The 17,846-nt window shown below is 33.0% G+C and overlaps 1 protein-coding gene across 3 annotated transcripts in view; it reads right to left on the reverse strand.

Moving 5' to 3' along the window:
* The window catches only part of LOC118186050 (AP-3 complex subunit delta-1-like), a 401,929-nt gene that overhangs the window by 31,373 nt on the left and 352,710 nt on the right, over positions 1-17,846 (reverse strand). For all 3 annotated transcript variants that reach the window (XM_085808093.1, XM_085808094.1, XM_085808095.1), the window contains exons 24-26: positions 13,430-13,645; positions 2,813-2,860; positions 2,565-2,702 (exon numbers count right to left, since the gene is read on the reverse strand). In XM_085808093.1, coding sequence (XP_085664219.1) covers positions 2,565-2,702; positions 2,813-2,860; positions 13,430-13,645 — 402 coding nt within the window. The remainder of the gene's footprint in view (positions 1-2,564; positions 2,703-2,812; positions 2,861-13,429; positions 13,646-17,846) is intronic.

The raw sequence follows: 17,846 nt of genomic DNA on the forward strand, positions 1-17,846 counted from the left end.
AACAACAAAAAAATTTCCTAACGAAATAAACACACATGCTGGTATCCTTTTAACTTAAAGAGCTGCAATTCCCAGTCTGTCTGCCTATTTCAATGTGAAAAGTGGTGATCAAGATAAATCAAGGGCCCTTCACAAAGAGTGCAAGCACTGTGTCGAGAGTGGATGAAGGGAATACGTTCTAAATTTCCATTTAGTATATCTACGATTTGGCAAAAGCCCAAAGATCACTCAAGTGATTATTACATTTGCATAGTGAAAACATCAGGATATAACAAGGGAAAAAAATGTAAAATAATACGATTCCAGTGAATATCAAACTGACCTCCAAAATGAAGATTTTGAAACTGAAGATGATTCCATTCATAAGGGATTTGACCAACATGAGTTGAATAATTTGGCAAGACATTTAGGAGTATCCAAAAAAGCTTCATAACTATTAGTATCATGATTACATGCAAAGAACTTGCTTGAAAAAGTAGCTAAGGTACCCTAATTTTGATCAAGAAAAAGACATTTCTGCAATAATTGTGAAGTAATGATGGATTTGTGTTCTGTCATAAGGTATATGGTTTACTGGAAAAGTTGGGAATTTCAACATAAAACACAGCTGAATGGCGAATTTTCATCAACAGTTCAAAGCAAAACTTGACGTGTGTCCTCCTCCACAATGGAAATTTATTTGGTGCATTCCCAATATGTCTCACTGTTTGTGTGAAGAATATGAAGACAAAGGGAATGATTGTTTGTTGCAATATCACATGCACCAATGGATAATCTGTATTAATGTTAAAATGGTCTGCTTCTTCCTAGGACAGCAATGCAGATATATGAAGTATCCCTTTTTTTTGTGTATGTGAGACAGCAGAACTTGTTGGAAACATATGGTGCAGTCAAATTGACTGCCAAGATCTGACCTAAAAAGCTGATGATCTAAACATTCTACATCAGGCACTTATTGACAGAACATTATATTTCCATCTCTGCATATAAAACTGGGTCTCATTAAGCAATTTGTTAAAGTTTTGTCAATTGACTGTTTCAAGTAACTTATTACTTAACCTTACTATGTTTGATGGTCCACTGATTCGGCAGCTACTTAAAGATGAACATTTCATCAAAACAATGACAGAACTTCAAAATAATACTTGGTTGGCATTTAGAAACATTGTCAAAGATTTTCTTGGAAATATATGAGCACAGAATTAAAGTGAAATTGTCCAGTAACTTTTGGACTGCTTAAAAATGCTTGTTTGCAACATGAGCATCAAACTTCATTTTTACATAGCCATCTCAATAACTTCCGAAAATCATGGTGCAGTCAGTGATGGGTGAGCAATTCCTCTAAAATTTCAGGGTCATGGAGGCACAGTACCAATAACGTATATGGAATGTATGTGTACCCATACATTAAACATTCCAGAAAAAGGCACAAGCCAAAAAATTGTACCTGATTACGTATGTTTACCATTTGGTAAAAACTTTACTATTTGTATGATCAAAATTAAACTTGAAGTAACTATATATAGCCTTTGTATGAATAAAAGTAGTCTTAATGAACAGCATAATTGGTAAGTTTGCCCTTTATTTTTTTAATATGCATATTACGTAGGACTTTTAAGGCAAAGAGATAGTATCCTGTAACTTAAAAAGTTGATGTGATAGACAAAATCTGAAGTTGCTTTTGGATTCAGAGAACAAAAGTTATTCAAACAGAAGTAGCAGATCTAAGACAACAAAACTGCTGTTACCCAGTGTTATCTGTTAAAAATTAATGTCTAAAATTAAAATATATTATTATTTATAAGAATTTTGCATTGATGATTTTACCTTTCATCACTATGACTATATGCATTACTTAAGATGATTAAATATACAGTACAAAGTCCGTAATCCGGACGTCCATTATCTGGAATGATATAATCCGGACCTCAAAGCCACAAACTTACGCATGCACATAAAGCCAGTAAAGCGTTTACCCATGTGCGCTTCCGATAGTGAAGAAAGTAACACAGAACGTTATTGAAAACGAAAAAATTTCGATTGACAAGTTGGTATTCCCGACACAGCATTTACAGGACTTGAACAGTGGAACTTTCTAACTGAACAAGAAATTATGTCTGTTTATAGAATTAAAGAGAAAGTATTATCACAAAAAACAAAGCAACTTAAACAACTTATATTGAAAGAAATGTTTACTAAAGTAAACAAATAAATATTAATCTTTTTTTTTTGTGTAACTTTTGATACCCTTTAGATAATTGCTCTTTACTTCATAAATTGCGGTTTCATATTTTTAATTGCATAATTTCCGCATGCCATCTTACCAGATTTAAATTGATGATCTATAATCTGGAAAAACCCCTAATACGGAATCGCCGAAGTCCCAACGAGTCCGGATTATGGACTTTGTACTGTACTGAACTTTTAAGCATAATGCCTAAAACTTACTGTTACACACAAAGCAACATATTTATTTAAATGTTAAAAAGAAAGCCTGAGTTAAATATTCAAAATTTAATGTTTTACGCCTTAATATAAAAAATATATGAGAAAATACTACAAACCTGTTTAATCATTTTCACATCAACAGTTTCTATGAAATTAAATTCTAGTTCTTTTACATTAAATTTACTAGCATTTTGCAACAAAAGGGAAATTAAGACTTGACTATAGCTGTCCGGCAAAACTCTTGTTTCATATGTCTAAAAAGATATAGCATAATTTCTGTAATTCAAAGTTTCAAAATATTAGAACTTTCACATTTTCACAAGATACTAGAAGTTTTAAATAAAATTTGAAATAATATACTTACAACACGAATGTTCTTATCCTCTGCAAGTAATCTGTAACTTGGAACTAACTGAAAAAGCAAATAGAATTTAAGATGACTATGTCATATTGTGATGATTAAAAATGAACATTTAGCACAATTAATATTCAAAACAATATGAATCTCAAGTTTAAATAGTTGGTTTGTCGAAAAAGAAAAATAATTTAAATATTTAATAAAATACATACTGCTTAAACACTAACACTTAATATTCGAAATCCTTATCAGGCAAAAGATAAATAACAACATTGTAGCTTTAATTAGAACATCTGTCCTGCAATTAGTACATTACACGATTTTAATAATTTTGGCATTTAGATCTCAAGGAAAATAGTTCACACCACGTTTTACATTTTTTAAAGCATTTAAAGAAGTATATTTCAAAGGTTAATTTGCCAGGTGAGACTTACAGATCAACCATACATTTTCAAGGATACACATTTTGAATAATAAATTCCACATCACTTCACCTTTCATGGTTTGCATGATTTCATTTTTAGCAGAATGCCATGATGCACCTAACCACTAAAATATCTAAATTAAAGTCTGAAGAAAATTAACTCACAGTGATGCATGAATAAGAAATAGTAAATACAAAACTAGTATAATATCCAAAATATAAGAATGATACCACACTATGTAAAAGAATCAGTCTTGCATAGGTAGGCACACTATTACTGTAAGAACATATGGAAAGAATATGCATTTTGCTGAGTAAGCTGCAAGAAACCATGAAGAGACATCAGGTATTTTTGCCAGCAGGTGAGATGAAAAATGAGCAATACCTTCGTCGGGAATTGAACCACGGACCTCTGGAATACACACACAGTATGCAGACCACTACACCACGAAGGCACTCTAAGAAAGAGGGATAAATACCTTATATACTCCCTCTTTTAAAGGCTGACTGGGATTTTAGGGGACCGAATAGCCAAATCCTGGGTGTGGAGAATCATCATCCACCACCCTTTTAGTTCGGGTGACACTGTAGAGACATTAGGCTATTTCGAAGCCGGACAGATGAAAAATGAGCAACGCCTTCGCTGGGACTCGAACCACTGACCTCTGGAGTATGCCCCCAGTGTACAGACCACTACACCACGAAGACACGCTAAGAAGGCAGGAGAGATACCTTATAACCATACATACTTTAATACGAAACCTTTAATTGTTACTGAAATTTTTCTAATATTTTCACTTTAAAGTAATTATAAGTGCAAGATTTTATTACCATTGAGCTGAATGAAGCTAACTAACTGGAAATGAATCATAGTTGCAGATCCTAACCCACTGGGATTTCAGCAATTAATTCCAGAATTATAAAATTCAAAATATGGAATAGTTGCTAATGAAATAACAAAGCATATTTTTTTTCTATAAATGAAGTGTCGAAAAAGCCACTAAACTGAACAACTTCTTTTACATTTTCTTCATGACTGCTAACAATGTTACAGTACAAAGTCTGTAATCTGGATGTCCATAATCTGGAATGATCTATAATCTGGACCTTAAAGCTACAAACTTCATGCGCTGCGTTTATGCATGCGCGTTTAATGTATAATGCACAATATAAGCTAGGCTAAAATTATCTAAGGCATTTCAATTTTAATGTTGCAGATTGCGCTGTTCCTTAATCTTCTAATTGAATCCAGCTTATTATTTTTGCAGACTGTTAGAACAATTTTATAAAAATTAAACTTGAACTTTCGATTATGTCAAAAAGGGTTTCCAATTATGGAGCTGCCAAAGGATCTACAAAGCGAAAGCATGTTTCGATGTCCATTAAACAAAAAGTAGAATTACGGCAAAAAATGGATAAAGGCCTATCCGTCTCAAAATTATGCGAGAAGTATGACATTGGAAAGTCCTCTATATATGACACAAGAAAAAGGAACTTTTTGAATTTTTTGTGGAAGCATCTTAAACAACTTACATTGAAAGAAATGTTTAATTAAGTAAACAAAAAAGTATTAAGCTTTTTTTTTTGTAAATTGTGTTCTTTATTTCATAAATTACGATTTCATACTTTTAATTGTATCATTTCTGCATGCCATCTTACCAGATTTAAATTGATGATCTATAATCCGGAAAAACCCTAATCCAGAATCGCTGAAGTCCCGGCAAGTACAAATTATGGACTTTGTAGTGTATATGCATTTAAAATCATGCATCATATCAAATTTAGCTGCTGTTAGTTGAGTGATGACTGAGACACTGTCATTGCAATGGAGAATTTCTGTTATATCATCTTCATTTATTTTTTCTCCAGATTTCTTCACAATTCCCTTAATTTGAAAATTTTTCCTTTCGCATGTGATATCTGAAGGTCTCCAAATTCTCAGCTATCATCATCACCATGAAATATGGTAGCTGACCATCAATTTTGTCAAACATTTTTTAAATACCTGCAAACACATCCTCTCATGACTTGGTAGTGCTCCACACAATTTCTATGTTAAGATATATTAAAAATTTTGAATGGTCTTGCCATTGTTCAGGAAAATTAACATAAATTTCAAGAAGGCTAAAATATCCTCATTTCAGCACACATGATAATGCGATAACCATTGGTTGAATGATGGATGGAGAGTTTGGAGTAAAGGCCAACATGGAGACGTTACCCTTCTAGTAGAACTTTAAGTGAAGTATAACTTGTTTATACTCAGCATAATTTTTGTATCATCCAGTAAACCAACTAATTTCAGATGTTGGTAAGCTTTGAATGTAAAATTGGTTTTCAAACTAATTATTTATTTTTTGTGTCATTCATGCTCTTTTGTTTAATGATAGATGATGCGGAAAATCTTTACTTCTTTAAATGTCCAAGGTCATTTACCTTTTTGAATTTAAAAAAGTTTACATTTTGCAGCATTTGCACATGCCAAGCTTATCAGTCTCAATTTGGAATCTTTGGTAAGAGTTGGGGCTCTTCTGCAGATGATGTTAAATTATTTTGCGGCATAAATTCCCTAAAAAGACCAGTTACATGATCATAATAAATTTGTTTTGGAGACACGTTTTTGCGATTTACGAGTTCAATGAATTCACCTTCAAACTGTTCGGGTGCTTATGTATCAGCTGAAGCTTTTTTGCCTGAAATTTTTAACTTTCGGATAACTAGAGATAAGTTTGGTTAACCACCCTGTTGAATATATGCACTCAGATTTTTAAAGTCCTTTTACTTATGAAATATTTACGCTTGAAGCATTAGTGCTGGACCTTCAAAGGCCTCTCAACCATTCAATACCACACATGTTATAACAAATGATTTCTCTTTTATTCATTGCGAGAGTCAAGATCCACAATTTTTTTTTTTTTAATATCATTGTATAACGTTCACTTCCAAAGACATACTCCTTGCATAATTTTGAGAACACAAATGGCTTTGTCCATTTTATTCAGGAATTCCACTTTTTGATCTATTAACATTGAAATGTGCTTTGCAGATCCCGCAGCTTCAGAATTACAAACTCTTTTCGGCATAATCAAAAAGTCAAACTTTAATTGTGGTAAGATAGCTGTAGCAATAAAAATCTGAAAATAAAAATAACCTGGATCAAATTAGAAAGCTAAAGTAAGAGCACAATTTGCTATTCTAGCTGAATTGAAGTTCCTCAGAATATTTCTCAATTTCCCACTGCTATGCTAACATATGAAAACCAGTATAAGCAGCATCCCATTCCAAACAAATGTGTCTCGGGATTTTTGGAAAAAAAAATTCTAACCAGTGTCATCACGACTTTCACAACTAAAAGAAAACCTAATGTTCTTTATGTGGTGATGTTATGGACAATGTCAATCAATGATGCATCATGGTCATGGCTAGGGTGCAATTCCCAGCAGGTGTTTGAAAGTGATACATGAGAATCTGTTAGTTGGGAGAAAAATCACATTTATGATATACCTGGCTTTTCTTGAATATTATATTTTTTGTTTCCAAACCTTGTAATGAGGGAAAAAATTCTTAAAAAAGAATTAAAATGCTCCTGATGAAGACAGACTTTGTTCACCCTCAAAATCGATAGAGTTTCTATGCTAAAAATCTACGCTTAATGCAGGTTGTTGCTGCACTTTTACGATTTATTTGAGGCATGTTTCTCTTCTGCCTTAAAAATTTTTTTTGTTGATGATCCAATATTAGATTATTCTGGACAATAGACTTAAAGATTTCAGAATTTGTTTAAAAGAAAAAACTTTCATTCATTTTTAATGAAAATATGAGGGTAAGTGGCATATAGTGGTGTTAAAATCTTTTAAAAAAATGCAGAACAGGTTTAAAAACAGTTTACTGGGATTATGCAACACATATTAGTGTATTTGATACCAAATTAATGAGAAGTCTTGCTTGCATTTTGAAAACACTGATCTTAGCCTATTACTATTAGTAAAAAGGCTTGTATTAAAAAGATCCCAGAATACACTGACTACCAATAAGTATTTGGACACCTATGCAAATGACGATATCTGAGGTCCCAAGGTAAGCCACGGACTCCGCCGATATATATCGTGTAAGAAACAGCATCGGCTTTAGTCGCATGCAAGATGCCTCGCAGTTCGGAGCTCTCTGATTTTGAGAAAGGTATAATTATCAGGTATCACAAATGTGGCTGATCCTTAAGGGACATATCTAGCGATCTGAAGTACCCAATATCGACAGTGGCCTATGTGATTAAGAAGTGGAAGGTGAGTGGTGATTGTTGGAATGTGCCCCGAGTCGGCAGACCAACGAAACTGGGGGATAGAGACCGACGAGTGCTGTCCACAGAAATTCCGAAGAACCGAACCCAACCGATAGCCCTCATCCGCGAGGAGTTTCAACAGGCATCCGGGAGTATTTTTTCAGTGAATACCATCCGCAAGGAAGCACAACTGCTTGGTTTTCATGGTCGTGCTGCTGCCCATCAGCTTTTAATCACAAAGTCCAACCGTGCTGCTCGGTTAATGTGGTGCAAAGCACATCAAAATTGGACCGTAGATCACTGGAAATGGGTTCTTCGAAGCAACGAATCAAGGTTCACCCTTTATACGTTCAGACGGCAGGGTCTGGGTCTCGGGTCTACCTGGAGAACGTCTCCTGCCAGAATGCATTGTGCCAACAGTCAAGTTCGGCGGAGGTGGAATTATGGTCTGGGGATGTTTCTCCTGGTATGGGCTGGGACCCTTGGTCCCCATTCATGGTAAGCTCAACTATGATGCCTACTGCACTATTTTGGATGACAATGTGCTTCCTACATTGTGGCAGTTTTACGGGTTGGACCCCTGTTACTTTCAGGACGACAATGCCAGTTGTCGTGTTTCGACGTTAACCAAGGCTTGGTATGGTGCCAATGGAGTTCATCAAATGGACTGGCCTGCCCAGAGTCCAGACTTGAACCCTATCGAGAACCTCTGGGATGAGTTGCATCGCCGAATTCAGGGGTGCACTACCCGTGCAAAATCGGTGAAGGAACTTCTATGTCTTCTCCAGGCCGAGTGGAAGAAAATACTACTAGCTGTCATACAAAGACTTGTGGAAAGTATGCCCCGGAGGGTCCAAGCTGTAATTACCTCTCGTGGAGGCTCTACCAACTATTGATTTTGAATAAAGTCAGTTTTTCTTTTCTATCACAGATGTCCAAATACTTATTGGTAGTCAGTGTAGAAGAGCACACAAATAGATTTTCATCTTGCCAAAAGTGTGACTAATTTTGAGCAGGGAAAGTTGATTTTATGCTGGCTGTGAAGAAAGAGAATCTATTACAAATGCCAAATGAAGAATGCTAAACTAAATATTTTTATATTTCATTTTGAATGGCACATTTATTTTTATTTTCAGTTTTATTTGAATAATAATATAGCATAGTTTTATTATAATGAAGATGATCAGTTCATGATAAAGTGAATATGGTATTTTTAATTCTCAATTTTTTTAAAAAAAATTTTTCTTCTGTGATTTCGGCAATATGTTATTTATTAACACAGCCTACGAATTGATAAACACTGTCTTGAAGAAGTTGAGTTTGCTGCTAAACTTTCAGCCCTCTCACCAAATTCCCAAACTACAACCATCTAGCGTCATCAAGAAATGAATATAAAAGTAAATACAAAAGCATCTCATACACAATTTTAAGTCAAGTGACACTTTTCAAACTTAAAGAATGTACAGTTATAATTTATGGTAAAATATAATAATATGCATTGCAAAAAATTAAAATTTAACTTTAAGCTTTCTTACTAGGACCTGCTCATCATTGATGAAATTTGCATCAGAGAAAAGTTTTTCCATGAGTTCAGACATTTCATGACTTGACTGTACCTGCTTTTATCAATATGATTCAATATAATTAGGGCACAATGCCCAAATGTAATTAAAGCAGATGCATAGCTGATACATTCTTCTCAAACAAGATTTTTAGTAGAATGAAGGGCTCCTTCCCATACAATCGTAGCACATATAAAACCTGTGACACAGTATCTACTAAAATCAGACTAACCTGAGGTTTCTGTCATGTGTTACTTGCATTTGTTAGAAAGCACATCTTAAAGGTCCACCAAAGGCCTCCTAAGAGGCAACATCTTAGAACATAGTTAAGAGCCAGTAGGATACCTTTATATTTTGCACCAAGCATTTTACAATCAGATTTGAATTTGGTAAGCAAGAAGTTAAGTCTGTGGATTCTGGACTTTCCTTTTTCAGCATTCTATTTTTGTGCGTGCGTATGAATTACCATTTATAAAAAGTAAAGCATTTCCAACAACAACATAAAGCATAGCAGAAGTCTCAACTAGGAAATAACTTAATAGTTGACTGTTTTTGAGTTACGCTGATTATTCACCAATACTTGACATTGCAAGGATCTTTGGGTATGCAGCTGTACTTAATACAGACAGAAGCAAATGGTTTATGCTTATACAAGAAGCCTTGTTTTCACCAAGAAAGTCCTTTGCCACTTTATGATTCCGATGAACTCATTATAGAGTAAAAAACTCCCAGCTGATGACAGCATATTAAGTCCTCTTTCATCTCAGCTAACACTCAATACCGAGCAGATACCGAGAAGAAGGCCTTGCCCTTGCCTTTGAATGCATGAGAAATCATGGCAGAAACCAGTTTCCGGTTATGCAAATCTTTTTCTTCAGAATGCCAGGGGTATGTAACAGAAATCCGGTCATGGACACTTAGCCGACAACCACTTAACCGACACCAGTTAGTCTACAAGACATTTAGCCGAAAGGGACACTTAGCCGACAGAACATTTAGCCAACAGGACACTTAGCTGACAAGACATTTAACCAACACGGACACTTAGTCGACAGGACATTTAGCTGACAGGTCATTTAGCTGACACGGACACTTAACAAACAAGACATTTAGCCGACACGGCATTTAGCAGACAGGACATTTGACCGACAGAGAGAGTTAGCCATCAGGACATTTGGCTATGGGATAACTGTCAACGCATTTAGTCAACATGACACTAAGCCGACAGTGACGTTTAGCTGACACGTACCCAATAATTACTCAAACTTACGCTCAATTAAAAAATTTCTCGACTTATCCACAAGTTCAATATTTAAGTTATTTTCCCCCTATCAGTAAAATTTATTTTTCGATTCTTAAAGATCTCATATGTTCTTTTAATTATTGTTTTAATTTAGCATTGTTTCATATTTATCGTGCTGTTTGCTGTATATTGGCCAAATTGAAAAAGCGCTGAAATTTCTAATCAGGGAATATGAATTAAATTTCGAAAAGAAAAAATACTTTTTTTAGCCAAGTACGGAGGTCATTTAATTACATTTTAATATGATCTTCAAATATTACCTGTAAAGCTTCTTCATTTAGTCAACTGGGTTCTTTTGAACACTTTCACATCATTAATTAGTTTTTTTCTTTACTTCATGATATTGATTTTCCAATCTCGCTTCTCCAAATGATTTCAAATTTCTAATACCTTTACGTTTCATTACTATTTTACTCATCACATCATGTTACATTCTTTCCCTTTACAAAAGTGTTTGGCTCCTCTCACTAATGAAATTTCTTTTCCCTGTCCCCCTAAACTGAAAACGAGAAAGAGATGCCCAAAGGGGGAGTAGACCCATAGTGTGCTTAGTTCACAGGGCGGGGAAGCCAAGAACTTACCCTCTATGTCATCCAGATGAGTTCATTGAAAAATGTGAAGATGGTCATAATGTCTGGGTGATCAGTATAGTTCATTTCTTCTTTTTCCAACTATTAGATTATTCACAAAAAGTAAAAGTGAAGCTGACTAAATACTGCATAATCTTTATGTTGATGATTTAATTTATGGAGCAGATACCGAGAAGAAGGCCTTGCCCTTGCCTTTGAATGCATGAGAAATCATGGCAGAAACCAGTTTCCGGTTATGCAAATTTGCCACGAGTTCTGAAGAACTGAAATATATCAACAGTGAACGAGTCTTTAATGATATACTGAATGGGGAAAAGATGAATAGTTCTTCATGACTGATTGGGTTTGACCCAACATTGGATGTTACGTTTAGGAGGATGGCTTCAAAATTTTACTGCTAATCAAAAACACCCGAGTACTTCCTGGAAAGCCTAAATTTACGGAATTTTTAATTATACAAGAACATCAAAATGTGTGCTGTATTTGGTTGTTTCTGTGACATGTTCATACAAATTAGAGACCATTACTTGATAACAAGAGGTTGTCAAAGCGTTACAAGGGTTCTGAACAATTGTTATAAATGCAAATGATTCAAGGCATGTCAAGGAACTCAAAGCCGCCTCTCAACAGAATTAAAGAAACATATGTGTCTCAGATTATGAGAGTGGACTTTCAGGACCACTTTATGTGAAAGGTATAAATGAAAAATGAGACATTACCATCCATTCATTTAGGCATTTCACAGCAAGACACATAGTATGCAAAACTGTATAGAGGCACAATGAAAAAATTTAAAAGAGCAGAATATTTCAGTGATTATGGAATTCAGGTACAGATAATCAGGTTACAGATTATGGCAGAAAAGTATCAAATTCAAATATATAGTAGAAAACGCTGCTTGGTGATTTTGGGAGAGCATGGTAAAGTTAATTAAAATCTGTTTTAGGAAATTTCTAGGAGACTTTATTGTCATACAAAGAACTACAACAATATATTGGAGCTATCGTTAATTCTTAGCCAATAATAGAGTAATGATCCATTTGAACCCTCTCCTCAAACTCCTCATTTTTAGCAGCTAAAAGACTGACATCCATATCCGATCCAGCTAGATCTACTGAGGATGTTGGATGCCGGAGAAATGCCATCCTAAATAGGTATCAGTATTTACAATGTTTGCTGATTAACTTTTGGCATAGGTAGTCCAAGGAATATTTATTACAACTGAAGGATGCTCATTATACAATGCCTATTGACGTGGCATGCAAGTTGAAGAGGGGTGATGTGTTAATACAAGAGGACAAGTTACCTCGCCATATGTGTATCCTAGGGAATGCTGTAGACATTCATACAATATGAGAAGGTAAAGTATATGGTTGTACTTCATTTAGAAGTTCATTTAGAAGACTTCATTCATTAAGAAAACCAGTGTAACTACTTTATTATTTGGAACTTTAGAAGTTAGTAGGTATCTTGGTTTAATTTTTGGTAATTTAACTATTTTTGATGAACTTTCTCATCTAGGGGTAATAATATAAAAGAAATTATGCAAATATCATTGTCGGCTTTGTATAACACAAGAATTGCAGCATGCATTATACAGACTTTAAAATTGGGTTAGAATTTTTTCCTATGGGTTCTGTCTGCTCAGCGATTGAACCTTTTCCACTCTGTTGCCTTTTGCTAAGTGGATAATGTTTCTGTTGAAGGAGAAAACTGTTCATCCTATATAAAAGAATTAGTTGCTTACCCAAAATTCAATTTTTTGAGTCCATTAACATAAATTAACACAACAGGTGCTGTATTATACTTATGTAACAAGTTTTTTGACTTACTCAGTATTTTTCAACCCCCACCAAGAAAAGCATTTTCTCTCAATTTTGAGTAATTGAACCTATTTTCACTTAATTACCTTTTGCTAAGTGGAAAATACTTCTAACAAAGGAGAAAGCTGTTCATCCTAAATAAAAGAATTAGCTGCATACCCAAAACTAATTTTTTTCGGAGTCCATTAACATAAATTAACACAACAGGTTCTGTATAATGCATATAAATTGTATTATACTCATGTATTAAGTTTTGGGATTTACTCAGTAATTTTCAACCCCCTCCCAAAGAAAAGCATTTTCTCTCAATTTCAAGTATTATATTTAATGCATTGCCCAAATTTCAACAATTATTTTAGATTAACTGAATTTAATTTGTAAAAAATCCATTGCCAACTCCTTAAATTAAAAACTTGCATTTCTCACACAAATTTACATAATTTTTAACTTAAATTATTTCTATTTGAGAATTTAAAAGGCAAAATACATAACCAAGGGAATGTATATATGAAAAGTAAATCTACACTAAAGTATTATGCATGCATAAGGCACTGTCAGAAAGTGAATCACGTTATAGTTCAAGATACGTAAAAAATGCATAACATTTCTCTTTTAATTTCATGTAAAAGTGATGTAACTTACAGACATTGAAGGCGTCATAGGTGTCTGAGGAAAATTAAAACCAGGTTCCTTAGATGGTGTAGCTATCCCTGGTGCTTCTTCATATTCTGCTTTATCTTTTGGGCGATCCTCTATTGTTTGTTCTCGTTCCCTATCTCTTTCGCGATCTTTCCTTTTTTTTTCTTTCTTCATCTTTTTGCTTTTCAGTGCATCAGAATCTTTATGTCGTCTAAGCTTCTGCAGTAATGAAAATGAAAGCTTTATAAAGCCAATAAGAAATTCATTTATCAACATACACTATATCTTAATTTTAAGATTATAATAGAAAATGATAATACCTCAAGAGACAAATGAACAGAATATCAAATACTGATACAAACAGAAATGGAAGGTGGGGTAACACATAACTGTAAAAGATTGATTGTTAAACTTTTGCCAGACAACTGGCATGCTAAAAGACATATTAATTGGTCCATAATTATAATTGAGTGGAATATAAAAGGAAATGATAACTCACATGATAGCTGCAACTGATCAAATCCAGTATGCCAAATTAAATAAATTCTGTTATTATGGAAATATTACTTAACAAAGCATGTTTATGTAAAGAAATTTTGGGTTCATTTCTTAGTCTGGTGTTGGATCTTTACATATGCCTTCTTAGAGAAGGCATAAAGTTTAAAAGGTTAATGTAGAAAAGTTATATTGGGGGAAAAAGTTAATATAGTTTGTTTTTCACTGCTATACTGACTCAGCCTTCATAAGCTTTCTTTAAGGCCAGAAATTTCTGTTTGATTGTCAGAAGCATGCCTCATTTGACATATTTTTAATACGATATCAAACAAATGTGGCTGAACTAATTAATATAACACGACTATAAACAAAAACATAAATACATAACTAACTCATAAAAATAACTTGTTAAAATTGACTAATATAACACACACTTTTAGAACTATTATTTACTTTTTCACAATACGTGTAACATACTTTATTTACAAAAATATAATAATCGATTTAGATTATGTTACAACACACATGGGCTATCAGCCTAAGTACAGCAATGCTGTTGTAGAGAACTTTTTAAGAGAAACTGGATCATATTTATGTTATGTGTGACAAAGTTGCCAACCAAGGAGGAAAAAAATGGGAGGTTCCAACGCACAAACCAGGAGTTTCCATGCTGCACTGTTATGCCACTAACAAATTATAATTTTTTAGCATGCAACTAAATGAACGAGTTTTGCTTTTTGTACTTTGTAACATAAACGAGCACAGCACAATCAAAAACCACACGGAATAAGAAAAAGAGGCTTCCAAACAGTGGAAAATGTATGATTACTTACTAAAGTAGGCAATTCCTTTAGCAATAGATGTACAAAAAGAATTTTTAATGTCCTGTACAACGGTTTTATGCTGCTCACATAGAATTAAAGTTTAACTCCTCCAAACCCATTCCTGTTTATTTGAAAATTTTATTTAATGACTTTTTTTTAAATGAAAAATACACACTTATTAACATTTATTACGCTTTTGTGAATACTGACCACCTGTCCTATGGATAGCTTCATACAAACCATCTGCCTTACACAATTTGCACGATTAATATTCAGCAAGGAATCCACTATTACGAAAAAAAATAATGTAACAATTAAGGACTATTCACACAAGGTTCTATCTGAACTAATAAAAATAGAAGTAAAAAATCAGTCCTTTGAAATTTGAGCAAAGATTTCATAGCTGAAAATTCTTAGCTTTATGCACAGTAGAGCCAATAGATATAGGAAACTAACCAAACATGAAAGAGAAAATCTACTGCCATAAACAGTGTGCCAAGTATTATTAAACAACAGAACTGACAGAGCTTCTTAGAAAAATAGGGATGGTCTCAAGAGCTGCTGTGAAGTTATATTTTCGTTAAAGGGTACAGTTGCAGGTGTAAAATGATAGTGTTATTAAATGTGAAGGGGAAAATTTAATAAATAAGGATTTCATGATGAAAATAGAGAACATTACACAAAGACATAATTTATTAACTTACTATAACTATGTATAATGTTGAAGATACAAATAAGGTGACATTTTGTCAAAATTTAACATTTTTTGCATAAATTTAAAATACTGAAATAGAAAAATTTTCATGAAAGATCATGTACAAATAAATACAAAACACCAGAAAAAAAGGTAAAACTATGTTATACAGATATTTAAAAAAATAGCTAAAAATTTTCCTGAAAACTTCCTTTTTCTTATTTTTTTCTAATATTACTTCCAAAAAGCTACTTTACTAAGTTTGAATGAATGCACTGAAATTCAATTTTATCAGCTCTGTATCATTTTATCTTTTTTAATTGTCAAAGTTTCTTTTAAATTTTCCTAGCATCCTATTGCGCACACAAAGTAAACATAAATTGAAATAAAAAATAAACATACTTTTATGCTCAGTACTAAAAAAAAGATACCAAATATGTATCTTGAAAATTAGACTGTGTTGATTATACTGCAAAGCATAACTATCATGTAAAGGCAGCCGTGATTTGAAAATGTTAAAAAAGCTCCTACTCTAAGTGATGATTACAATTTACTTGTTGACAGCAACAACCCATTTGGTGGGCTAAGTAGTTGAAAGATTACATATCTGTCTACAGATACATATCCTTTGAGAAAAAGTAAAATAATTCAGCATTTTGACAGAGGTTTAGAATTAGAATCAAAGCACTGCCTGCTTCCATATATACATATACATATACATATATACAGTACAAAGTCTGTAATCCGGAATGATCTATAATCCGGATCTCAAAGCTACAAACTTTATGACCAGGCGTAAACGAATAATGCGTTTACGCATGCACATATGTGTTTACGCATGCACATAATGGGTTTACACATGCACATTTAATGTATAACGGAAGGTATAAGCTAGGCTAAAATATCTATGGCATTTCAGTTAATGTTACAACAGACTGCGCTGTTTCTTAATCTTCTAATTGGATTCGGCTTATTATTTTTTGCAGACTGTTAGAACAATTTTATAAAAATTAAGCTTGAACTTCTGATTATTTCAAAAAGAGTTTCCACTTCTGGAGCTGCCAAAGGATCTACAAAGCAAAAGCATGTTTCGATGTCCATTAAACAAAAAGTGGAATTGCTGCAAAAAATGGATAAAGGCCTATCCGTCTCCAAATTATGCGAGAAGTATAGCATTGGAAAGTCCACTATATATGACACAAGGAAAAGGAACTTTTTGAATTTTTTTGGAAGCATCTTAAACAACTTACATTGAAAGAAATGTTTAATAAAGTAAACAATAAAATATTAAGCTTTTTTTTGTAAATTTTGATACCCTTTAGATCATAATTGTTGTTTATTTCATAAATTACGATTTCAGATTTTTAATTTTATAATTTCTGCATGCTATCTTACCAGACTTAAATTGATGACCTATAATCCGTAAATACCCCTAATCGAGAATCACTGAAGTCCCGACGAGTCCAGATTACAGACTTTGTACTGTATATATTTAAATTATGAAATGGTAATACGATTAAATAACTGATATCATCTGCCTTAAATGAAACAAAGTAAAAATAGAAAAAAAAATTCACATAAATATGACCAAAACCTACTTCAGAAGATTAAGCAATTGATTTTTAAGCAAAGTATAAATAAATTAATTAACATAACACTTTTCATTCTTTTGAACTTCACAATTAATTTAATCTTAAATTATACAGAACGAAACTAGACAAATGAAATTTTATAAAAAACAGAATATCATACAAGTTTACAGAGTAAAAATATCAACAATAAAAAATTTAAAAATATAGTATAAAAATCTGAAAGCTTTCAGATCTTACATTAAGCCCAAAGGGGCTTTTTTTAGCATTTTGTGTGGTATCTTTATTTATTAAATATCATGTTCTTCAACACATAAATCATAAAATTCAATTCAACAGCAATATTGCAAAATAATTTTAAAATGAGCATATCTTTAGAATCTCTGATACACAGTCTCGCACACTGGAGATAAAAATGTTTCCTTCTGCACAGTGTTGCCATTGTTCACTTTCAAATCATTGAGTTTGTTAATCAAAAATTCATTAAAGTATTACAAAATATGAAATCGATAACAAACAAATTCCAAATTAGGACTTCCAGATGCCCATATTCAGTGAAGAATTACATTACTCAAAATTTGATGGCTCTAGATACCATTGTTTTATCACAACGCGATAAACATACACACATTTATGCAGATTTTTCAATTATTAGAATTATTTAATTTCTTTCAATATAACACTGGGTGGTAATATTTGATGGCAACAATTTGAAAAGTGAAACAGACATTTAAAGTTTTTGATGCAAATTGCCAAAACGAAATTAACAGCCCTTTAGACTAATAATTTCTGAATACTGTATAATCTTTTGTTAATAT

The sequence above is a fragment of the Stegodyphus dumicola genome, chromosome X1 (genome assembly GCF_044657685.1).
Source record: "Stegodyphus dumicola isolate Sdum_Otavi_A_Nest chromosome X1, ASM4465768v1".
NCBI lineage: Eukaryota > Metazoa > Arthropoda > Arachnida > Araneae > Eresidae > Stegodyphus > Stegodyphus dumicola.